The following is a 25,401-nucleotide window of genomic DNA, read 5'->3' as shown; positions in this document are numbered from 1 at the left end:
CCTTGAGACACCCATCAATCACCTCCTGTCACCCCTTAGCACACCTACCCATCAGGTCAGGCCCTAATTTGCCCCGTGTGGGCTCCTGATCACTCGGCCAAACCCTCAGATCCCCCTCAGACCCCCTTCCGATCACCTCCCCAGTGCATTGATTGCATCTATTTTCCCCTCTAACCACCCCCTGAGACACCCATCAATCACCTCCTGTCACCCCCCTAGCACTCCTATTCATCAGATCAGGCCCAATACAACCTGTCATCTAAAAGGCCACCCTGCTTATGACCGGTTCCACAAAATTCGCCCCCTCATACACCACCTGTCATCAAAATTTGCAGATGCTTATACCCCTGAACAGTCATTTTGAGACATTTGGTTTCCATACTACTCACGGTTTTGGGCCCGTAAAATGCCAGGGTGGTATAGGAACCCCACAAACAAATGCCTCAAAATGACCTGTGAATAGGACGTTGGGCCCCTTAGCGCACCTAGGCTGCAAAAAAGTGTCACACATGTGGTACCACCGTACTCAGGAAAAGTAGTATAATGTGTTTTGGGGTGTATTTTTACACATACCCATGCTGGGTGGGAGAAATCTCTCTGTAAATGAACAATTGTGTGTAAAAAAAAATCAAACAATTGTCATTTACAGAGATATTTCTCCCACCCAGCATGGGTATGTGTAAAAATACACCCCACATGTGTGGCACTTTTTTACACCCTAAGTACGCTAAAGGGCCCAAAGTCCATTGAGTACCTTTAGGATTTCACAGGTAATTTTGCGACATGTGGTTTCAAGACTACTCCTCACGGTTTAGGGCCCCTAAAATGCTAGGGCAGTATAGGAACCCCACAAATGACTCCATTCTAGAAAGAAGACACCCAAAGGTATTCCGTTAGGAGTATGGTGAGTTCATAGAAGATTTTATTTTTTGTCACAAGTTAGTGAAAAATGACACTTTGTGAAAAAAAAACAAAAATCAATTTCCGCTAACTTTTGACAAAAAATAAAATCTTCTATGAACTCGTCATACACCTAACAGAATACATTGGGGTGTTTTTTTTCTAAAATGGGGTCACTTGTGGGGTTCCTATTTTTGTCACAAGTTAGTGGAAAATGACACTTTGTGAAAAAAAAACAATTAAAATCAATTTCCGCTAACTTGTGACAAAAAAAATAAAAACTTCTATGAACTCACCATACTCCTAATGGAATACCTTGGGGTGTCTTCTTTCTAAAATGGGGTCATTAGTGGGGTTCCTATACTGCCCTGGCATTTTAGGGGCCCTAAACCGTGAGGAGTAGTCTTGAAACAAAAATGACCTGTGAAATCCTAAAGGTACTCATTGGACTTTGGGCCCCTTAGCGCAGTTAGGGTGCAAAAAAGTGCCACACATGTGGTATCGCCGTACTCGGGAGAAGTAGTATAATGTGTTTTGGGGTGTATTTTTACACATACCCATGCCTCTCTTGGGATGTCTTCTTTCCAAAATGGGGTCATTTGGGGGGTATTTATACTATCCTGGAATTCTAGCCCCTCATGAAGTATGACAGGGGGTCAGAAAAGTCATAGATGCTTGAAAATGGGAAAATTCACTTTTTGCACCATAGTTTGTAAACGCTATAACTTTTACCCAAACCAATAAATATACACTGAATGGGTTTTTTTTTAATCAAAAACATGTTTGTCCACATTTTTCGCGCTGCATGTATACAGAAATTTTACTTTATTTGAAAAATGTCAGCACAGAAAGTTAAAAAAATCATTTTTTTGACAAAATTCATGTCTGTTTTGATGAATATAATAATAAGAAAAAATCGCAGCAGCAATCAAATAGCACCAAAAGAAAGCTTTATTAGTGACAAGAAAAGGAGCCAAAATTCATTTAGGTGGTACGTTGTATGAGCGAGCAATAAACCGTGAAAGCTGCAGTGGTCTGAATGGAAAAAAAAGTGCCTGGTACATAAGGGGGGTAAAGCCCACGGTCCTCAAGTGGTTAGAGGGATACTTTAGGGAGTTCGGGAGAAAATGAGTTGAACTTACCCGGGGCTTCTAATGGTCCCCCGCAGACATCCTGTGCCCGCGCAGCCACTCACTGATGCTCTGGAATTTCCGACTTTAAAGTCTGAAAACCACTGCGCCTCTGTTGCCGTGTCCTCGCTCCCGTGATGTCACCAGGAGTGTATTGCACAAGCCCAGTATGGTCTGTGCCTGCGCAGTACGCTCCTGGTGACATCAGCGGGAGCGAGGACACGGCAACGCAGGCGCAGTGGTTTTCAGACTTTAAAGTCTGAAATTCCAGAAGTGAACCGGAGGCGGGGCCGGAGCATTGGTGAGCGGCTGCGCGGGCACAGGATGTCTGCGGGGGACCATTAGAAGCCACAGGTAAGTTCAACTCATTTTCCCTCAACCCCCCCTGCAGTATCCCTTTAAAGAGAACCTGAACTGAAAATATAAAGTCAAAATAACCATACACAGGTCATACTTCAGGTCACCTCCAGTGTAGTCTACTCCTCAATCTCTTTCTCCTCTCCTGCGTCCCATTTGTCCACTGTGATCAATGGACTTCTCCGTCCTCCATTTTAAAAATGGCCATTACCCCCCTAACAGCTTCCTGGTCAGCACACTGTTAAACTGTAATATCATCCACTTGAGCCATAGGGAAACATGGACATTACCTTGCACATTCAGTTGTAACTGACAGCTGCTGACATATAACTGACAGCAACTGGTATATTTCAGTTCTGACAAAATATTGTCAGAACTGGAAGGGATCACTGTAAGAAGAAAAGTGGTGAGCTTCTGAGAGGAACTGATGGTGAGGTTAGTATGTAATATTCATTTGCAACTACGTCATGTGTTTAGTTTAAATAATTTTCCTCGCTTCAGGTTCCCTTTAAGGTGCATCTTAAAGAATCAAGCCCTATGTATAGCACTAAGGAATACGTTGATGCAAATACATGATTCATTTTTGTTTAGAAGCTCCACCTGCTGGTTTGACTGGTAACATTTTTGAGCAGAAAGGTCCATCACATCTACAGTAAATAAGTCTAGAACATGACAAAGGCCAGTCTTTTCTTTACGTTAGCAGTAGGAAACCCTGGTAGCAAAATCACCGCCAGTAATCGGCCTCCCTTAATTTGGCTAGGGCAACCAGGTCCAGCAAGATAAAATGTCATTTGTAATAAATAAAATCAGGAATGCAGAGGACACCACAGCAGGACCACCTACTTACTTAGGATCACACCATACTGCATCAATCCTCCACTTATTCATGAACAGTAAAAATAAGTGATGCAAAACAGAAATTTGCCTTTTTAAAACAGACGGTATTTTTAATTGTTCAGGTTGTAGTGACCATATGAGGTCTCCCACAATGCATCACTGCTGAATATGCAAATCATCCCTTTGATGTCCCTAAAAGCTAAACACACCTCCAGAACTGCTGGAAAGAATGATGTGTCATCTTGTTAATTATACAGAACCACAATAATCCAACATGCATACAGACTGTTTCAGACTTGTTTGGTCCTCCTCTGCGCATGTCATGGATTAATGTGGCTCTATGTGTTAGGACTTGGAACACCAAGAGTTACAGACTAATCAGCAAGATAAAGGTGGACCAGAACTAGGTGTGTGTAAGGGGCTAAAAGGAAAAAAAGCCCTCTTAAAGAGACACTGAAGCGAAAAAAAAATTATGATATAAGGATTTGTATGTGTAGTACAGCTAAGAAATAAAACATTAAGATCAGATACATCAGTCTAATTGTTTCCAGTACAGGAAGAGTTAAGAAACTCCAGTTGTTATCTCTATGCAAACAAGCCATTAAGCTCTATGACTTTCAAAGTGGTGGAGAGGGCTGTTATCTGACTTTTATTATCTCAACTGTTATTGAACTATTTACTTTTTATCTGCCAGAGGAGAGGTCATTAGTTCATAGACTGCTCTGAAAGAATCATTTTGAATGCTAAGTGTTGTGTAATCTGCACATATTATAGAATGATGCAATGTTAGAAAAAACACTATATACCTAAAAATAAAAATATGAGAATATTTTCTTTGCTGCTAATCTTCTAGTAATTATTCATAGTACACAACCAATTCACTATATCATATTTTTTTTCCGCTTCAGTGTCTCTTTAAGGGCCTGTACACACTGCTGCGCTTTGTAAAATCGCATGCGATTTTTAAATCGCAAGCCTTCATGAGAATAGGAAAAGCGCATCGCACCAGTGTGTACAGGTCTTCACGATTTTCATTCTTTTTCAAAAGACCTTGCGATTAAAAAGCGCCTGCGATTTGAAAAGCGCAGCGCAAGCGCAGCAGTGTGTACAGGCCCTTAAAGGGAACCTAAACTGAGAGGGATATGGATTTTTCCTTTTAAACAATACCAGTTGCCTGACAGCCCTGCTGATCTCTTTAAGTGCAATAGTGGCTGAATCACAGACCTGAAACAAGCATGCAGCTAATCCAGTCTGACTTCAGTCAGAGCACCTGATCTGCATGCTTGTTCAGGGGCTGTGGCTGAAAGTATTAGAGACACAGGATCAGCAGGCAACTGGTATTATTTTAAAAGGAAAAATCCACATCCTTCTCAGTTTAGGTTCTCTTTAATGCTATGCAAAACAGAGATCTGCCTTCTTAAAGGGAACTTTAACTGAGAGGGATATGGATGTTACCTTTTAAAGGGACTCCGAGCACTTCTCATGGGTATGCCTTTTAGCCAGACAACTTCCAGCAAAGTCATGCTATGACCCCTCTGAAGGAGCCTCTTGCAATGGCCATGCATGTCACTTCCTCTTCCTGCTTCATTCAGTGATGCACTTCTCTAACAGTGAAGACATGGGTGACCCAGAAGTTATAACATAGCCAAGATGGCAGCCACGATTTTTAAATTGAAATCAAACAAAAACTATTTGGTGTAGAATGGCGAAAGAGGAAAAAGGTGAAAGAGGAGAGCACAAGCTACAGAATGGCATGCATCTTTAAGTACTTTGCATTACTGGTCGGAGTCTCTAGGCATACCAATGAGAGGTGCTTGGAGTCCCTTTCAACACTGCCAGTTGCTTGGCAGTCCTGTTGATCTCTTTGGCTGCAGCAGTGGCTGAAACAAGCATGCAGCTAATCCAGTCTGACTTCAGTCAGAGCACACAGGATCAGGAGGAGAGTCAGGCAACTGGTATTATTTAAAAGGAAAAATCCATATCCTTCTCAGCTTAGTTTCCCTCAGAAGGTATTTGTGATTATTCAGCTTGGAGTGAGTATGTGAGGTTTCCCATAATGCATTTTTGCTGAATATGCAAATTGTCCCTTTGTAGTCCATGTAAGCTGAACACGCCTCCACAACACTGGAATGCAATGGATAAAATATATGCACATCTTAAATTTGGTGAATAGGAGCCAGACAGCTAAAAATGGTTTTCATACCAGCAGTCTGGTATTATAGCCATTCACCATTTCTGCTTTTGTGCTCTCTGCATTGCTGCTTTAATATGGCATTTACCTACAAGGACCTGCTTACAATAGCCAAGGACTGGGAGGAGGCAAACATTAGCTGATAATTTGCTCCCAGTGATCAGTAGGTCTTTGAGATACAGCTGCATGTTAGTTATTTTTTGCCTTGTTTTTTTCATATAACTTTGTACCACCAGTCACTATACAGACACACTTGCATGGCTCCCTGCCACCAGCATAAACTTTCCTATGAAGAGAGGAGAAGAAGGTGAAGCAGGAGGCACCCTACTGCGTGCTGCATCAGGGAGACATATTTTCAGTCAGCCAAGAGGTTTCAAGCTTCAAAGACTACTGAAGTATGGTCATGGGTGTGCCTGTACACACACTAGATCAGAGCTCCCCAACCCTGTCCTCAAGGCCTACCAACAGTATATGTTTTGCAGGAAACCACAAACATTCACAGGTGAGGTAATTAGTGTCTCAGCAGAGCTGATTTACTACCTCTGTGGATTTCCACAAAACATGCACTGTTGATGGGCCTTGAGGACAGGGTTGGGGAACACTGCACTAGATTATCACCCAAAATGATCACAAATGGTTGTTTTGGAGAAGTAAAGTCTACTGTTTGAACTTGGCTTTCGTGAGTAGCAATAAGGACATGTTTCTTCTGAGCTACCTTATCTTTACTAATCAGCTATAAATCAACTATTTCCTTTAGCTTTCAAAGCTTGCCAGTCCAACCAGGAGGTTGTGCACCAAATAAATATCACATTCTCAATATATAACATTTCCCTAATTAACAACATGAAATGAATTCTTTAACCACTTCATGCTATGGGCTGAAGGGTATAAATGCGCATACACTGGTGGCACAGAATGGACGTTTATGTAAATATGCCATGTGCACTAAAGGTGCACAGCTAAGACATTTACAAGCATCCGTTTTGCAGGAAGTGGTTAAATCCTTTTTTTTAAGTTGTAATGTATTTACGTTTTATAAACAGCAAAAAATAACTATTATCAGTGTACAACACAATAGTAAGAAGGTCACAAGTCACCGGACCAAACAAAAACTGCCAGATATGGCATCAATAGTGATGAATTGTTAACCAACAGAAGAATCATACAAGGCAATCTAGCATTCTCTATGAAGAATCAAGTCAAATAAATTTAATTTGTGCAATAAAAAGAAAAGAATGTGGCAATGCGGGCAGCACGGTGGCGTAGTGGTTAGCTCTCTCGCCTTGCAACGCTGGGTCCCTGGTTCGAATCCCAGCCAGGGCACTATCTGCAAAGAGTTTGTATGTTCTCTCCATGTCTGCGTGGGTTTCCTCCGGGCACTCCAGTTTCCTCCCACATTCCAAAAAAAGCCATACGGATAAGTTAATTGGCACCCACTAAAAAAAAAAATTGGCCCTAGACTACAGTACTTACACTACATAATATAGATATATGGCAATGGTAGGGATTAGATTGTGAGCTCCTTTGAGGGACAGTTAGTGACAAGACAATATATATATATACATTGTACAGCGCTGCGTAATATGTCAGCGCTGTATAAATACTAAATAATAATAATAATAAATAAAATGTGGCAATCAATTAGTTTGGACACCAGTAGCTAGAAGAAAGAAAAAGAGTTAAAAAATCTGGCCCGGGTCCCCCCCCCCCCCATACAGATAACATTTCAGCTGGCAACCCCTCTGATCAACTCACCGATCAAACATTCTTAACCACCCCTTATTCTAAGATTGGTATAAAGTTTGGGCTAGCTGTATCCAAAATCTCCTCCTCCCACCAGCCCAAATCTTGTGGTACTTTTTGGTGTGATTTTATATAATGCCCACATTCTCAATGTTAGACGGGAGGCCCTATTCCATAGCTTCAATATTTACTTCCTAGCATAGAAGCCAAGCAAATGAACCAGCTTGCAGAATGATCTGTGCTGCCTTCCAAGCTCTCCAGGTTGTCTTCATGGCTATTTCTAAAATCTATTTTAAATCTAAACATAAAAAAAAATTTCCTTAAAAATAAATAAATCAAAATCTAATGGCCTAAATTCACTATGAATTAACACATTTGGTAATGCAGAATACAGCTGATTTTAGCGATCATCTAGCCAAATGCCAATTCACTAAACTAATTACCGCACTGAAGAGTAAAATTACCAACTAGTGTGTTCTATATTTTTCTCCAGCTCTGACCAGTCAGTAACTCAAAATCACCATACAGTAAACGTTGACAGATGTAGCAGAAAGCTAAAAGGGAGAGCCACACAGCCGTGCTTCTCACCCCATTTGATCTGATGCACTGGTGGGCGGGACTTCATAACAACAGAACAGGAAAATTTGACATTTAAAAAGGCTTCTCGGCTTCTCTATATCTCTTTAGATGTGCATATCTGTATACTGATACATAGAAGAGCTCCTTAGCACATAGGAGTTAGCACTTAGCACATAGTTAGCACATATGCACATCTAAAAGCATAATGGGGATGCACTGGACAGGAAAAACAGCTTAGTGAATGAAGTATGTATTTTCCATATGTTACCGAACTTCTACCACATGCAAGGACATTTTAGGGAATTTGGAAATTAAGTGTAAAATTTTACTGGGCTGAATTTTTTTACAGAACTGCCCATAGTGAATTGAAAAAAAAAAGTTATGACCTAGGAGGAATGATCTATATTTTAAAAGCCTATAGAGGTAAAATAATATTGCAGGGTAGCAATAAAAAAGTTTCCACATTTCATGCCTGTCCCTGGCCGTCTGACTACCTTGTCTAATTTAATAAACTTCATCTTTCTCAGGGTTGTTAAAAATTGCTGAATAATACATAGTAAAGCACATTTGTCCTCTTTTATTGAGGTGTCTGAAAAAGCATATGTTTCATAATTACACACCAGTTTTAAAACAACCATGGATAATGAAAGCTGGATACTGAAATTGTAAATCAGATTCGTTAATATAAAGCACAACTAATAACTTGTTATTTTAGACAGTTGGGACAATTTACTTCAAGCTCAAATACCAAGTCAATTTTAGCTGGTGGAGATTTCCTGAGATGAAACGAACCACTACATAAAAGTTTCACTGGCTAATTATATACTCCCTTTATACAGGTCATGAGACATGAAACGGCAAGTGTTTTGGAACTGGTTGGAAAAGAAGTCTCTGTATTTAGCCCTTCAAAGCCAAGAGAGAAATGGCTAAGAAAACGAACGCATGTGAAGTTACGGGTAACTTTAATGTTGTTTATAACATTCTTATGCTTATCACTTTGCAAACTGTTAACTGGTTATACTTTGTTGTTTGTTTGTTTTTTTAAACATTTTCATTTTCACAAGAATAAGTTTTACAACATTCCCAGGAGCAGTTACATATGAACAGCATAAAGATATTTATAAAAGATAACAAGCTTCCATATATGAAATCCTTTTACAGACAATATTGCGGGTCTCAAGTTTTCTTCCAAGAACATAATCTGCTCATTTCCTTGAGTCCATTGCCTACTCCTGCACATGCAGTGCTTGAACCCATCAAAACAACTCCTTTTTTCATTTTACTAACCCCCTCCCTCCCACTGTACCCCTCCCTCCCACTGTACCCCACCCACCCTTCATCTCCGAGTCATTCCTTACCCCAGTAGAGCTCAAAGAAGTTGATCTGCGGACCATCTCCACTACATCCACTTATGTTACCTCAACCTGCTGAGCGAACCCTGCAGTTGCTTAATTAAATACCATTTGTTCTCTCCAAAAGATGCATATATTAACAACTTAATGACATGCTGACTTATAAAAACGTCCTGGAGCCATTAAGAGGCTCTTGCAGGATGTTTTTATAAGTCAGACAGTGCTGCTGCCGCTGTGTGTATGCTCCCGCGGGTGCACATGCGCGCTCCTGCGGGTGCACGTGCATCCCTGTGCACGTGCACGTGAAAATAGTGGAGAAAAAAAAACACCCCAAAAAATACACAATACACCTTTATTTCCAAATGATATCTTGTCACCATACTTTGTACTAGGGACATAATTAAAATGTTGTGATAACCAGGACAAATAGGCAGATAAAATGTGTGGGTTTTATGTACAGTAGCAGTGTTTATATTAAAACCATAGGGGATGAAATTGGAGAAATAGTGTATTTTTCATTTTTTTCCTTGTATTTCCCTTTAAAATGCATAGAAAATGAAGCAATTACTGAAAACTAATATCAACCCCAAAAAGCCCAATTGGTGGTGAAAAAACAAGATATAGATCATTTCATTGTGATTAGTAGTGATTAAGCTATTGGCAAATGAAAGGGAAGAGCACTGAAAGGTGAAAATCGCTCTTGTCCGTTAAGGTAAAAAACGCCTTGGGGTGAAATGGTTAAACTCACAACTTCTCCAGAAAGCTGTAACTGCAGCCGGATCCATCTGCCTGCCACATCCGCTTTTTGCTGTACACACTGGAATTGCAGGCTCGTGCTGATTAGAACCATAAGCCCCATCTTTTTATTGGCTGCCGGAGCCCCGTACACTGCTCCCACCCATCCTTTTTTCATGATTGTAAATTGGTCTGTGCCCGAGTGGTACTCCTGTAGCAGGCAAGTGTCCCGGCCCTTTTTTTTTTCAGATGAGCCAGACCTTTAAGCACTTTTGAGGAGATTTCAGATCTTTAACGTTCCAAGATACCACTCTCATGTAACGAATCCCAGGGGATGGATGCCACTGCAGCTACACATAAAATTGATTTTGCATATTGTATCACATGACGATGCTCCCTTCCCTACCCTTTCCCTTCACATTGCGATCTTGCATACCGTGATTGTGAACTGCGCGTACCTACTCCTGCTGTGTCCGCAGACATGTAGAAGCAGCATTCATGCAGATGTCTTCTGCCACCAGTCCCTGCTATTGTGACTTGGCAGCTGACCAGGCTGAAGGTGGCACTGGGCAGGAATCAGGCAGGCTGTGGCTTGTGCAAGAGGATTCCACGGAGAGCCTGAGGAGAGAGGCTCCCAACATTGCTGCTTCTGAGCGGTACACTGCCCGCTAGGTTACTGGTGTCGATGCCCACAGTGCCGTTATTGGGCCATAAGGTGACTCGGGGACAGAGAAGAAGACAGAGGAGGAAACAGTGGGGCAGAAGGTGACAGAGGAGAATACAGTGGGGACACAAGTAGTACTTGGGCGACTTGAGGTACACAGGGACATAATTGGGGGGAGAAGATCCACAAGACCAGCAGCCACCGGAGAGATACGTAGAGAGCGCACTTCTCTTGCGCAGACTGGCCGCGACTGGCTGAAGTTATGGAACCCGGTACTGGAACTGCAGAAGACTGAGGATGGCGGCGTGGGAGCGATCCGTGCTTTTGGGGCTAAAGGAAGCCCCAGGTATGTATAAAACGTTTATCTTTGATCAGCTCTGGTACACTTTGAGTGTGCAATTGACTTTCCTACTATAAAAAAAAAATCATTTTTCAATTCCAGTCAAGCAAAATGTTTAGGAATGGCTAATTGCTTTTTCCACTCTTTTGATGCTACTTGACTTGTACATTTACCTTTTAATTCTTATTAGGGTGGCTAGTGACCTCCTCAAAGAAAAAGCTATGTCTCACCAATCTCACCATTCCTAATAGAATAACTAATAGTCTCCTTTTAGCATTCTTTATAGCCAGAAATGTACCAAAACGTCTTGAATGCCATGTGGAAAATTTAAACGGAGCCTCCTCAAATTATCATAAAAAGCTCTATCTCTCCTGTTCAGCCCTTTAACCTCATTGGCAGTATGATTATTTTCAGAATTTAGGGTCTAAAAGCAGCACATTTTTTCTGCTTTTAGACCCTAACATACAGAAATAATCACATGCCAGGGAGATCCCCCAATATCCCAATTTAGGCAGCCTCCTCACAGAATTCATCTCTCCGGGATCCAGACCAGCACAGCATTCTTTCCTCCTGTCCTCCAGGTGGCGCTCTATCTCAATGGTGAGATCACCTTCTGTCATCATGTGACAGATGGCAATCTCACCCAAGAGATGGGGAGCTTCCGAGGACCCGCAGAAGACAGGCTGTGACTGTTCGGATCTAGGGGAGGTGAGTTCTGCACGCCACACCACTGCACTCTCTGCAGATCATGCTTGGCTGTCACCCCGGCCCAGGCTTGGGATTACCAAAAGCAACACCTTTTTTTCACCTCGAGCCTGGGTTGTTAATACTGCTAAGGAGTTTAATTATTATTTAGTGGATTTTTTTTTTTATATAGAAATCCGTTGCTTTCCTTTTTGTCATGTCTCACATCATTATTAGCAAAAGACAAAAAGCTCACCTAACATTTACTGGCGTATTCCATAGAAATAGTTACTTGTAGCCACCTGTCTGCCTGAAAGCATATTGCAGAAACCAGGGTTGGAACGTGGATATTTATTTAACGTACAATGCAGAGAATGCGGAAGGATAAGGACAGAGGTGGAAACATCAGCTGAAATTATACTTTTACAGTGACTTGGACTTTAAGCTTTATTTTTCCTTACTGAATTAATGCACACAATTTAACAATAAAATGACAACAGGCAAAATGAGACTTTACTGATGTACCAAAGTACAGTGCGGATTGCAAACCCTTTCTAATATGTAACCTTTTTACAGCCCAGTTACACAATTCATATTGATGCCATCATTTCCTGTTAACTTTAAATGTTCTGCTTGACTTTCAGAATGTTGCTGCCAACCACAGAATTAATGATGCTGTAGCCAATGAAGATGGACCACAGTCACTCACTGGAAGATTCATGTATGGCCCTCTTGATATGGTCACACTTACTGGTGAAAAGGTAACTTATGTTGTACTATTTGTAATGAAGTTTTAAGTTGGTAAATGTGCTGTGTATGATTTCCTTTGTTGGGAAGTGACTTACAGTCTTAAACTAATAACTGAGCTCTCCGAGTGTGACCAGTGATGGATGTAATTCACTAATCTAACCATACATAGGCACTTACCAGTACAAACAACTTATTTAGAATTTCCAAGTTTGGTCAATGTGTTGGGGCATCTCCAAACTACTTGCCAAGTGTTTATCTAAAGGGGATAAATAGAAAATCTGATTGCACCAAAACTACGTCTGGCTGTATGTGTGTTATGTTCTAATGGTGTGTGTCAACACTGGGATATACAGGAAAATCATCTTAGGTGGTGGTGGCCTCAGTACACCACAAAATCTTCATTATATAATCTTTCCACTATAAAGGCTTATACAATTACTTGTAAATGAGGACCTGACTACTTTAATCTCAAACTTCTCAAAAGTTTCATTTCATTTTGGATCATTGCATAAATTCTATTTTAATACAGAAGAATGTTGTACAGCAGATCAGTTTTTATAGGGTTTACCAAACTGTCGAACTCCAGTGAAAATGATGTAATAAAAAGTGCTTCATTTTTACAATAATTATGTATAAATGATTTAGTCAGTGTTTGCCCATTGTAAAATCTTTTAAATCCCTGATTTACATTCTGACATTTATTATATGGTGACATTTTTACTGCTGGCAGGTGATGTAGCTGCTGCATGATTTTTTGGCAGTTGGAAACAGCTGTAAACAGCTATTTCCCACAATGCAGAAAGGTTCACAGACAGGAAACTGCCAAGAGTACGTACTTTTCTTGTTTCTTGTGGGAGGGGTTTCACCACAATATCAGCCATACAGCGCCCCCTGATGGTCTATTTGTGAAAAGCAATAGATTTCTCATGTAAAAGGGGGTATCAGCTACTGATTGGGATAACGTTCAATTATTGGTCGGAGTTTCTCTTAACAGCAGAGACCGTTGAAATGAAAACACTTGTAAAGGGAATCACGGTCTCGCAATAACATACCATAAAGTACTGTCTGCTAACTATTGAGTGACCATTTAGATTTCCAACTGGCCTTTTTTCAAAAGTAATGTGATCTGTTAAACACAAAATCCACAATTCCCTTTATTTCACAGTACAATTAGCCTTTTTCAGAGGAAGCTATACATGTGAGGGAAAAACAGTAAGTTACATAGTTATTTGGGTTGAAAAAAGACATACGTCCATCGAGTTCAACCAAAGAACAAAGTACAACACCAGCCTGCTCCCTCACAGTATAGTTGTCACTTGGAACAGGGTTTCTCAACTCAGTCCTCAAGAACCCCCAGCAGTACACGTTTTGCAGAAAGCCACAAACATTCACAGGTGAAGTAATTAGTGTCTCAGCAAGGCTCATTAACTATCTCTGTGGATTTCCACAAATATGCTCTGTTGTGGGTACTTGAGGACTGAGATGGAAAACCCTGACTTAGAAGATCCGTCCTTAGTTTTCCTAGCTAACGAAAGCCAGTCTGTCTACTCACTGCATCACAGACAACTCCTTACAATGGGAAAAAGTGAGAACTGCAGTTCCTGTCAGCCTAAATGTGTGTCAAGACAAGATTCTGGTCTTACTGTAGAAGATATAATGGAGGCAATCCTGAACTGAAAATAAACATATGAGATAGTTAATTGTATGTGTTTTTCTAATGAGAAACAGAAAACTAGCTATATAGAACAGAGTACAGGTAGTCCCCGACTTACGAACGGCCCACCGATACGAACGGCATGGATTCTCTGTTTTCATGGTAACAAGTCAAAAAAAAAAATTTCAAATTGGACTTGTAGTTTTTGTGAAAATCGATTTAAAAAATTCAAAGAAAAATGGCTTTTAAACTTGTGTAAGCAGGTACAGAGGACAGAGGTGACACAGAGGGGGACACTGGAGGCACAGGGGGCACCGAGGAGGTACAGGGGACAAAGATGGCCAAATGTTCCAACTTAAGAACAGATTCAGGTTAAGAACGAACCTACAGTCCCTATCTTGTTTGTTAACTGGAGACTACCTGTACATATTTTTATTATCAGTTTAAATTAGGATTTATTTTTAAGATTGAATTCTAAACAGCAGCCATGACAGTCTGATATAAAATCTGCTACATTGAGTTGCAACACAAACAAAAGTGACACTTCAATCTTTGGGCTAATAAGCCTTCATCGGACTTGGATCCTGCATATACTGACATGATTTAAAAACACACAGCTTATATATACTGACATACAGAGGAGAAACATCCTTTTGCAAATATGAACAGATGTAATTAGATGCCTTAAAGAGAATCTGTAACGTTAAAACGTCCCCTGGGGGGTACTCACCTCGGATGGGGGAAGCCTCAGGATCCTAATGAGGCTTCCCACGCCGTCTGCCGTCCCTCGGGGGTCTCGCTGTAGCCCTCCGTACAGCGGTGACGTAATATTTACCTTTGCAGGCTCCTGCGCAGGCGCTCTGGCTGCTTTCGCTCCGAAGGAGGCAGAAATACCCGATCTCAGTCGGGTCCGCTCTACTGCGCAGGCGCAAGTCTCCGGCGCCTGCGCAGTAGAGCGGACCCGACTGAGATCGGGTATTTCCGCCTCCTTCGGAGCGAAAGCAGCCACAGCGCCCCCGCTGGAGCCTGCAAAGGTAAATATTGAATTGAACAGTCGGCACAGTCGCCGGCTGTTCGGAGGGCTGCAGCGAGACCTCCGTGGGACAGAGGACGGCGTGGGAAGCCTCATTAGGATCCTGAGGCTTCCCCCACCCGAGGTGAGTACCCCCCAGGGGATCTTTTTGTCGTTACAGAGTCTCTTTAACTGTCACTTCAGGAGGCATGCTAGCTAAATAGATAAGATCACCAGTTTTCTAAACATAACTCTGGTGATGTGGAGACATCATAAATCCAGAGTTCAAATGTGACTGGCCTGACTACATGCACCATTAGATCTAAGCTAAAGAGGATTTTGGCATTCCAAGCACATAAGCTGAATAGTGGCATTAAACACCATCTTACCAGCATATGAAACAAAAAAAATGAAAAAATAAAAATAATTGTGGCATTTAAAAAGAAGTTAGAGTCCTTGTTTAAACCTTCTTCAGTTTTGAACCAATATATACATTTTGTTTCTTGTGTTAGTCTCTCTTTATGCGATTTGAAGCCACCCATTAAAACAGTGATGAGAAAATCAGTAGAATTCTCTGGGAAACAATTTGATTTTGAAGATTTTGTTCCCCTATACTTATATCACCATTATAGATGTTCTATAATTACACTCTCTTACCCTACTTGATCACCTGTCATGTTAGAAATGAACACAGTTTGTATCCAATATATACCCTGTGTGATGGTTCTGAGACCACAGAGCCCAGAGACACAGTGTATAGCGGCAGATTAAACAAAACCTGACTGGCGGGGCATTTATTGGGCACACAGATCACACAAAAGTTCAAAATATTACTAAACAATCCACTGCGGAGAAGGCATTTGACAGGGTGGCCTGGGACTTTATTGATCAGATGCTGCGGCATGTGGGTTTGGGAAGAGTAATGAGTGAGAGAATATTGGCATTGTACTTGTCCCCCACTGCAAGCGTAAGAGTAAATGTTTGAGTTGTTTGGTATTAGCAACGGAACACGTCAGGGGTGCCCCTTGTCCCGCTTGATCTTTGCCTTGACCCTGGAGCCCCTTTTGTGTTTAATCAGGGACAATGAAAACATTAAAGGCATAACACTCGTTCAAACTGGGAATAAGGTGGCAGCTTATGCCGCCGACTTTTTTTTTTTTTTTTTTTTTTTTTTTTTTTTTTGACTGTCCCACATATATCTTTGTCTAGTCTGATGCAGGAGTTTGCTAGATATGGGAGGGTTTCCAACTTCAAAATTAATTATAATAAATGTGAGGCTATGTCGGTGGGTCTGGACCAGGACACGATTGCGAGGATTACGTAGAATTTCCCATTTAGGTGGGCCCAGTCTGGCCTGTCATACTTGGGAATTAAACTTGCTCCATAGATTATGGAATTATATCAGCAAAATTTCCTAATTTAATAGGTTATGTTTGAATAGGGGTAAAGTGGACATGCTGCCCCGAAGATGGTGGAATGGGGATTGTGTGAGGAGGAATCTTGTTTCCTTTCATTTTATTAGTATGGTATTACTGTTAAATGGATTTAGGATGTATTTGATATTATATTGAATACGCTATTTAAGAAACATTATTTATAGAAAAGATTATTTAAAAAAAAAAATATTACTAAACAATCCACAAGGGAGTGTCACAGATTCCCCCCACCAAAGAGTCCCGATTCCCAGCTTCACAGGCAAAACAACACAAGTTCCAAAGTCCCAATAGCTCCACAACTAGCAGGAGTCCAAGAGGTGCAGATCTCAGCAGTCCCAATTGTTGCAGTTCTCACCAGTCACCACATCCAGTATCCATTGGACAAGTCCTGAACAAGGGATACAATGGTCCATAGTCCAGGGCCACCAGACCCTCCGAGTTACAGCAAGTCCTCTCTGGTTCCTGGCCGCACGGTAGATTCTCCTGGCTCACCACAGATCCCTGAGCTGTTCTCCCTTCCACAGACAACACACAACTCCCTTCCATGAGGTACAAACATGATACCAGCTCTCCTCTGCGGTGCCTAGCTGTCTGCCTCCTGCTGAGAGCCAGCCACTGAGCAGCCTAGATAGTGAGTGGCTTTATGCTGATAAGGTGTATCTCTGATGTCTCCAGAGCGTGGGGGAAGGTGAGCTTTCTATGGGACATCAAATACAGTACTGGCCATTATGCTGGGCATACACGGTGAGTTTCTGCGCTGGAATCGAGCCGCTGGCTTGATGCCGGCGCATCCCCGCTCGTCCCCGGGGGCGCCCGGTTCGATACCCGCTTGTCCCTGCGGGCACTTCTTATCTTCCGCTTGTTTTCTTCCATTGTCCGCCCGCAGGGATAGAGTGCAGAATCGATCTGGCGCGGTGATCGGACACGTCAGAAAATATCAGCGGCTCGATTGATAAGAAAAAACTCACCGTGTATGCCCAGCATTAGAGTCTGCAGTCCTAATCCAATCATACATTGTCACACCCTTTTCCTCCGAAAATAAGACCTTCCCGAAAATAAGCCCTTACCCTGATTCTTCAGAATTTTTGAGGATGCTCGAAATAGAAGCACTACTCCAAAAATAATCCCTAGTTTGTTGCGCATAACTTCCTTGTTACTGTCAGCATCCTTGGGTGCACAGGACTACCCGTGGCTTTATAACTTTATCCCGGCTCATAACATCGTATGGTGGCGCGAGCAACCGTGCATGCATCACATTCCAAATCTGCAGCCAGATTTAAAGAGCCTCCACCACAAAAGCCCTCCTGCCCACTGACGGTGCTGTTTGATTTGACTGCTTTGGCTAAGCCAGCAGCTGGTGCACCCATGCTTCATAGCCTCCCTATTGTTTGTCTACCCATTGTGACCTTTGGCTTTGTGACTTTGAATCTGCTCTGCCTGACCTTTGTTACTCTGCTGTTATCCGACTGCCCTGACCTTTTGCTTCGTGACCTTGACTCTGCTCTTATCCTTCTGCCTGACCTTTGGCTTTGTGACCTTGACTCTGCTGTTATCCGCCTGCCCTGACCTTTGGCTTGTTACCCCGACTCTGTGACTTCTCGCTGTCTACAGTCCTGCTGCTGCTGCTCCTGAACATCTCTACATTGCACTGTCTCCTGTTGTTCTTGGTCACCAGTGACAAAATCCTAGATTGATGTTCAATGCCCTGAATATAAGCCCAAATGCATCTTTTGGATCAAAAATGAATATATGACTGTGTGTTTTTGGAGAAAGATGGTACATGCTGTCAAGAGAGCATGAGCATGAGAACAACAAAGAAAGCTGTGTGAAGTCCATACTAATGCTTATTTTAAATGATTGTGAGAACTTGAGTATTAGTTGTGTCACTGAGGTCTTGCCTTGTCTTTGTTCACGTGTAGGTGGATATTCACATTATGACACAGCCTCCATCTGGAGAATGGGTTTACTTTGACACAGAAATAACGAATAATAGTGGCCGAGTTTCGTATGTGATTCCTGAACACAGAAGGCTTGGAGTCGGCGTGTATCCACTCAAAATGGTTGTCAGGTATTAATATTTACTAACAATTTGAGATTTTTGCAGTTTGGCAATATGACACAATTTTCACTTTTTTTCTTTTTTACTGAAGTAATCGATTAATTTTACTGCTTATTCGAATAATTTGAAGAATTACAATTACAATACACTTATGATGATTTTTTGTAAGTTTTTTTTTTTTTTTTTTAAACTGATCCAATAAAAAATTAATTGAAAAGAAATGATATTTTCTATCTGATTTTTCTAAAACATCCAATCATATATTTTTCTGATAGAAATGTGTTATTTTTCTTTACTATTGATCATATTTCTAAAAAATGTATCGATTTGGTTGAATCATGTATTGCCACCGAAGATTGATTGATTGCAATCAATTACAATTAATTACGATTCTGCAGCTCTGTGTTACCAGTTATATATATCAATTATATTTTCATATACATATTTTGGGTTAAGAAACATGTTTATGTTGTTCTTTGAATTTGCTTAGTTGACCTGTATTGCCAATACTAGTGCATAATCACTGTGTAAGTATAGTCATGTCAGATCTGTAGTATGAAAACACCTCTTCATAGCAGTGGACAGAGGAAATGTATGTAATATGAACTGTGAAAGCACTTCAGTGGAACAGTGCCCCCTAGAGGCAAACAGCACCTTGATGTAGTCTGTTTTTGCATCATGGTACACATTTTCTTTACCTTAGGGAGAGAATTTTTTTTCTCTTAGGTATTCTTTTTTTATCCATATAAATGTTGGGTGATAATTTCAGATGTAAATTGTGTGCAAGATTAACTTATTGATTACCTGTGAATTTGCGCTTGCGCTTCCCTCTCCAACACCAAGTGAAATAGTTTTGCCTCGAAGTTTACACAGGCACAGCACAACTGTACCAGAACTGTGAGAACTGGAACCCACTAGAATTGCAAACCACGCTATATTTGAGAGTAATTTTGCCACTAAAAAGAGCAATTTCAGGGAATGCAATTTTGGCCCCCGCATTCCCTGAATCAGTTCGCTCTGAAAATGCTGCAGGCACCGCAAATATGATTTTGTCAAATCGCAATCATGATAGTGGAATTGTGGCCCTGAGCTTTCAGTAGCTTAGCGATTTGAGAATCTCCAGTGATTCCTTGAAAGTGCAAATTGCTGCTGAAAAATGCTCTAGTGGGCCCCAGGCCTCGCTGATGTCACCTTCACCCACTGTGAGAGGGTCCAGAGTGCCGAAAGAATGTAACTTTTTTCATTATGGTTCATGTACAGATATGTGCAGAGGGATCAGAGTTGCTTATGGATTCCATCACCAACTGTACATTAGTCTCTCCTTAGCAACCTAGATTTTGCCAGGGGCATATTTAGGCATAGGCAAACCAGTCACCCCTGCCTGGGGTAACAATTGTAGGAGGAAGCACCACAGAGCTAGTCTTGGCATATTGTACTTTATGTAATTCTTAAGCCAACTGCTAGTTCATTAAAAAGGGATGGATGGTAATTTTAACTCATACACGGACACTGCTGTATCGATTCTTGCTGGTTGGAGTTCAAGGACAATATACTAGCCTGTAAAGACCCAGGTTGTACATAATCAGTACAGCGCTTATTTGGAGAAAAAACATTATTTCTATGTGAACTATCCATTTCTTATTGGTGCACATGAAACTATTTAATGTAGGCTATGATCTTTATTTTCACAAGATTGGGGTAGGGAGACAAAATATGCTTTGCCTGCGGGTCCAAAATGGCCAGTAACAACCCTGTGCCCTTGGGCTTCAAGTGTTAATTTATCCTAAAACATCAGGTACTTTATGGTCACATAACTCACTGTCACTCAGGGGCAAGTATTGTGATAAACCACTTAAAGAGAACCCGAGGTGGGATTTAATGATGTTAGTGGGGCACAGAGGCTGGTTGTGCACACTATCACCAGCCTCTGTTGCCCCATGGTGTGCCCCCAGGACCCCCCTGTGCTCTGCTATCCCCAGCACCGTGCTAGCGAGGCTGTTTACATGTGACTGTCTGTCAGCGCCGCTCCCCCGCTTCCTCTGTATCGGCGCTACCCGCCCGCCCGCGTCCCTTTCCTCCATTCAGCGTGATAGAAGGGACGCGGGCGGGTAGCGCCAATACAGAGGAGGCGGGAGAGCGGCGCTGAAAGACAGTCACCTGTAAACAGCCTGCTGGCGACACGCTGTATGTCGCTAGCAGGGCGCTGGGGATAGCAGAGCGAAGGGGGGTCCTGGGGGCACACCATAGGGCAACAGAGGCTGGTGATAGTGTGCACAACCAGCCTCTGTGCCCCACTAACATCATTAAATCCCACCTCGGGTTCTCTTTAATCTACCATGTTTCTGGTTGTGAGTGGAATTTGGAATATGTAAAGGAAGCCTTCCAAATACTAGGAGAACATATAAACTCCATACAGATAGTTTCTTAAGGAATTCTGATTTGTAGTTGTGGAATTGTACATTGTTGTTTATCTTAGTGGATTATTAAAGGGACTCCGAGCAGTGCAGAAACTATGGAAAGATGCATATCATTTTAAAGCTCTCTTTCTCCTCTTTCCAATGATGTATAAACCGCCGCCCTACACCTTTTAGTTTTCGTGATTTTCGCGATTGAAATTGCTGCGGCCGCGATTTCAATCGCGAAAATAAAGAAAACTAAAAGGCGTAGAGTGACGATTTAGGTGTCGCCAGAAAGAGGAGAAAGAGCTTTAAAATGATATCCATCTTTCCATAGTTACTTGTATTACACAGGGCGACTTTCTCCAGTGTCAGCAGCTCCATTCAGCAGAAAAAGTCGCCCTGTGTAATACAATGTAACTATAGAAAGATGGGTATCATTTTAAAGCTCTCTTTCTCCTCTTTCTGACGACCCCTAAATCATTGCCCTACGCCTTTTAGTTTTCTTTATTTTCGCGATTGAAATCGCGGCCACGGCAATTTCAATCGCGAAAATCGCGAAAACTAAAAGGCGTAGGGTGGCGGTTTTTATATCATTGGAAAGAGGAGAAAGAGAGCTTTAAAATGATATGCATCTTTCCATAGTTTCCGCACTGCTCGGAGTCCCTTTAAAGCAAGTCTGGTAACATTCAGTGAATGATATTGTCTGGGCCTACAGACATTTATATTTAACAATGACATTTCCCTTTTCTTCTTTCTTTTTCCTCCTAGGGGAGACCATACGTATGCTGATAGCTACCTCCATGTTTTACCTAAAGCAACAGAATTTGTAGTGTTCAGCATTGATGGCTCATTTGCCGCCAGCGTTTCCATAATGGGCAGCGACCCAAAAGTGAGAGCAGGGGCAGTAGATGTTGTGAGGTTAGTTTATTTTGCTTTCTAGCATTAGTTGTATATTGTGTGGTAACTGGAGCCCTCCTAACACCTCCTTCATCTTCCTCTAGGCACTGGCAGGATCTTGGCTACCTCATTATCTATGTCACAGGCAGGCCTGACATGCAGAAGCAGAGAGTGGTGGCATGGCTTGCACAGCACAATTTTCCGCATGGCATAGTGTCATTTTGCGATGGATTGGTCCACGATCCCCTACGCCACAAAGCAAACTTTCTGAAAAGCCTAATTCAAGATGTAAGATATGTTCTATACAATCAGTCATTAGTAGTGTCCACTAATGCCCATAGCATGTCTTTTACTAACCCACATCATCATCACACTCCCGTTGTTGTTGTTATTATTGTTGTTGTTGTTACCTTGTCTACCTTATCAATAGGAACTGAAGTGATAATGTGTTACAACTGGATTTGAGCAGGACATTAACTTCTGAATATCTGGGGAGTTGTGCACAACATGTAGTGGGTATATTTCAGCATAGCAGTACGTTTTTAGGATAACAATGTACGATTGATACAGATTACTGGGGATCCAGGAGATCTGTAGCCACATATTATAATTTCATCTAACATTTTAAAGTGACATGCCATTCAAAAATGTTCTGTGTATTTTGAATAGAACAGGGGAAGTTTAAAACCAATATAAATAACACTATTCATTTTTTTTCTGTGAAGATTGTCCTTGCTTTCTGACTCACAGATCACTGAGGCCACACAGAGTTAGTGAGGGACATCTCTCCCACAGGGCCACATAAACTACTATAAGGTCTAAAACCTCTGCGTGTTGTTTTATGTCTGTTTTGGTTCTCATTTGTGAAACGTCCTCATTTCCGCTCTCTTTGTTGCCCAAATGATAGCTTGGACAACATTCAAAACCAAGCAGAAGTTTAGAGACTCTGATTGCTAACCCAACGCCCAACCCTCAGCTTGCAGGACCAGGATTTTTACACAGGGTGTTCTGCATTAGAACTCTTTCTTCTTTCAAAAACCTTTTTACATTAGACATCTTAATTGGCTATGTATGCTGCCTTTGACCTTCCGTAGCTGCTAAATCTTTTGCGGTGTACAGTGCCAGACCAGGAGCAGGTTACCTTGGACTCCACTATTGGAACCCCCATCCTCCCCCCAATGAAAATTGCTAAATATTATAAGTTTAGGAATGCCCAGTAAAATAGTTGTAATGGTGATGAAGTACACCAAGATCACCATAGAGGGTTACACAACCTTTTGAGATGAGTTTATCGTACAAGTTGAAACAAATTAAAAAAGTATTTTGCTATTGTTCAAACAGCTGATAAGAAGTCGATCTAACTGTTGGATTGACTTCTTATCAGTCTTATCAGCTTTTTGAACAATAGCAAAATACTTTTTTTAGTTGTTTTAACTTGTCAAACAGCTTTTGTTGTGAAACAATTGTGCTGCATAAAAGACCACCACCAGCGTGTGAATGGGGCTTAACAGACAAGTTTGGCAGATAGTTGGTAGCAGGGCTGTGGAGTCGGAGGTGGAGTCGGAGTCGTGGAGTCGGGCAATTTTGGGTGCCTGGAGTCGGAGTCGGGAAAAAATGCACCGACTCCGACTCCTAATGAATTTGTAACTGTAATTAAAATAGAAAATATGATAATATGTTCTATTTCTCAGATAATAGTCATTAAAAATAATGTATATATACAGTAATAGCTGTGCTTAGTCCACAAAAATGAAATAAACCAATCAAAATTAGTTACTTGTGCTGCTTCAATAAAGCAGTCCTCGTATTTTTAAGGTCAGATATACATGTCTGATTGTGACTGTATATATGATGTGTACACAGGAATCTCTTATATATACTAAATAACATCTATGCTGTAAGAATAAAGCCTGATGTGTAGCCGTGTCACTAATAGAGATGGTCAACGAGATGGAAATAATTCTGCATTGATGCTGATTTATGCAAATGTATGCACTCCCTTTGCTCATGAAATCAAATAATTTGATATGTTATTAAAATTTGGTTTGGTGACTACAAATTAAAGAGTAACTGAGATGGATGAAAAGTAAAGTTTTATACATACCTAGGGCTTCCTCCAGCCCCCTTCAGGCTAATCAGTCCCTCGCTGTCTTCTGCTATGAGTCCTGGTAATTCAGCCAGTCAGCGCTGTCCAGCCGCATGCCGCTCCCACAGCCAGGAACATTCTGCACCTGCGCAATAGTGCTGCACAGGTGTAGTATGCTCCTGGCGGCGGAGTGTGTGCATGCGCACTACGCCTGACTGGCTCAAGTACCTGGACTCATAGCAGAAGATCCAGGTGGTGGAGGAGGACAACGAGGGACTAATTATCCTGAAGGCGGCTGGAGGAAGCCCCAGGTATGTATAAAACTTTAATTCAATCTGTCTCAGGTTTACTTTGTTACACAGTAGTACTATACTCTACATATGCACTCCCCACAGAGCTGCAGGGAATCCACTGAGAATGCTGTGCACATTGAACACAGAGGTGTTGTCTGTTTACAATCTCCTCCTTCCCCTGCAGAGTACCTGCACATCATTCTTACATGTACCCACACTTACATTGCCTAGGGCCTGATAGATGTTCTTTGTTCCGGTTTGTACTTTTTACAAGTACTCTTACCAGGGCCGGGCCGAGGCATAGGCTGGAGAGGCTCCAGCCTCAGGGCGCAGTGTAGGAGGGGGCGCACAATTCATTCAGCTGTCATTCCTAATTGTGTATGAAGCAGAAAGAAATAACAAAAGGGGATACATAGCAGTGACTGCAAGCCAGATAACTAGATATTAAGGTGTTGGGGAGGTTGTGGGCCCTGTGGCCCTCTTAGTCTAATAGCAATCAGTGTGTGACAGCTGGGGTGGGAGGGATGGAGGGGCGCACTTTGGTGTCTCAGCCTTGGGTGCTGGAGGACCTTGTCCCTGCTCTGACTCTTACCAAGGACTAGTTTTAGTCTAAAGGGAATAAATATAGTAGTCTACATATCCTTCTCACTTCAGTTGTCTTGTAAAATTCCTAAGCGTTGGCAGTTAAGAGACGAATTTCATGTTACATACTTTTAATCAACAAAATTGTAATATGCAAATTAGAGGAGTCGGAGTCGGTGGAATCCTAAACTGAGGAGTCGGAGTCGGTGGATTTTTGGACCGACTCCACAGCCCTGGTTGGTAGGTGTGTTTGAAGATTGTGAGTCACATTATCTTCACTTCTTTTCAGCACTAAATTTACTTTAAGATATAAGAAAAAAAAAAAAAAGATATAAGACTAAAGGCGCATATACAAGCCTGATCGCTTTAAACGACGGGTCGTTATGCCGACAGTTCCCCTGTGTGCACAGTCTGTTAGCAGGCTGGTTTTGACCGATCCGCCGAGCGGATCAGTCAAAACCAGCCTTATCAGCCTGCCAACAGACCGTAACACAGGGAAACTGTCGGCAGAACAGCCCCCCTGCGGGCGGGTCTGACGGCCCATTGTTTAAAGAGATCAGGCGTGTGTACGCGCCTATAGAATGTGCCAATTACATACACTGGTGAGGCAGTAGTTATCGAAAGATCTGAAAGAGCTACAAGATAAAGATCTATTGTTGAGAAGAGAAGGAAATGAGTAGGACTGAATATAAACTAGGAGAAGAACAAGCACTTGAACAGC

The 25,401-nt window shown here is 41.8% G+C and overlaps 1 protein-coding gene across 11 annotated transcripts in view; it reads left to right on the top strand.

Moving 5' to 3' along the window:
• Window positions 1–25,401, top strand: part of PITPNM2 (phosphatidylinositol transfer protein membrane associated 2) — a 437,162-nt gene that overhangs the window by 370,728 nt on the left and 41,033 nt on the right. For all 11 annotated transcript variants that reach the window (XM_068244437.1, XM_068244424.1, XM_068244447.1 and 8 more), the window contains 5 exons: window positions 8,577–8,693; window positions 12,157–12,273; window positions 18,284–18,432; window positions 21,591–21,740; window positions 21,824–22,007. In XM_068244437.1, the coding sequence (XP_068100538.1) occupies window positions 8,577–8,693; window positions 12,157–12,273; window positions 18,284–18,432; window positions 21,591–21,740; window positions 21,824–22,007 (717 nt within the window). The remainder of the gene's footprint in view (window positions 1–8,576; window positions 8,694–12,156; window positions 12,274–18,283; window positions 18,433–21,590; window positions 21,741–21,823; window positions 22,008–25,401) is intronic.

The sequence above is a fragment of the Hyperolius riggenbachi genome, chromosome 1 (genome assembly GCF_040937935.1).
Source record: "Hyperolius riggenbachi isolate aHypRig1 chromosome 1, aHypRig1.pri, whole genome shotgun sequence".
NCBI lineage: Eukaryota > Metazoa > Chordata > Amphibia > Anura > Hyperoliidae > Hyperolius > Hyperolius riggenbachi.
Note: the sequence above shows the minus strand (reverse complement) of the source record. Positions and strands in the feature narration are given on the sequence as shown.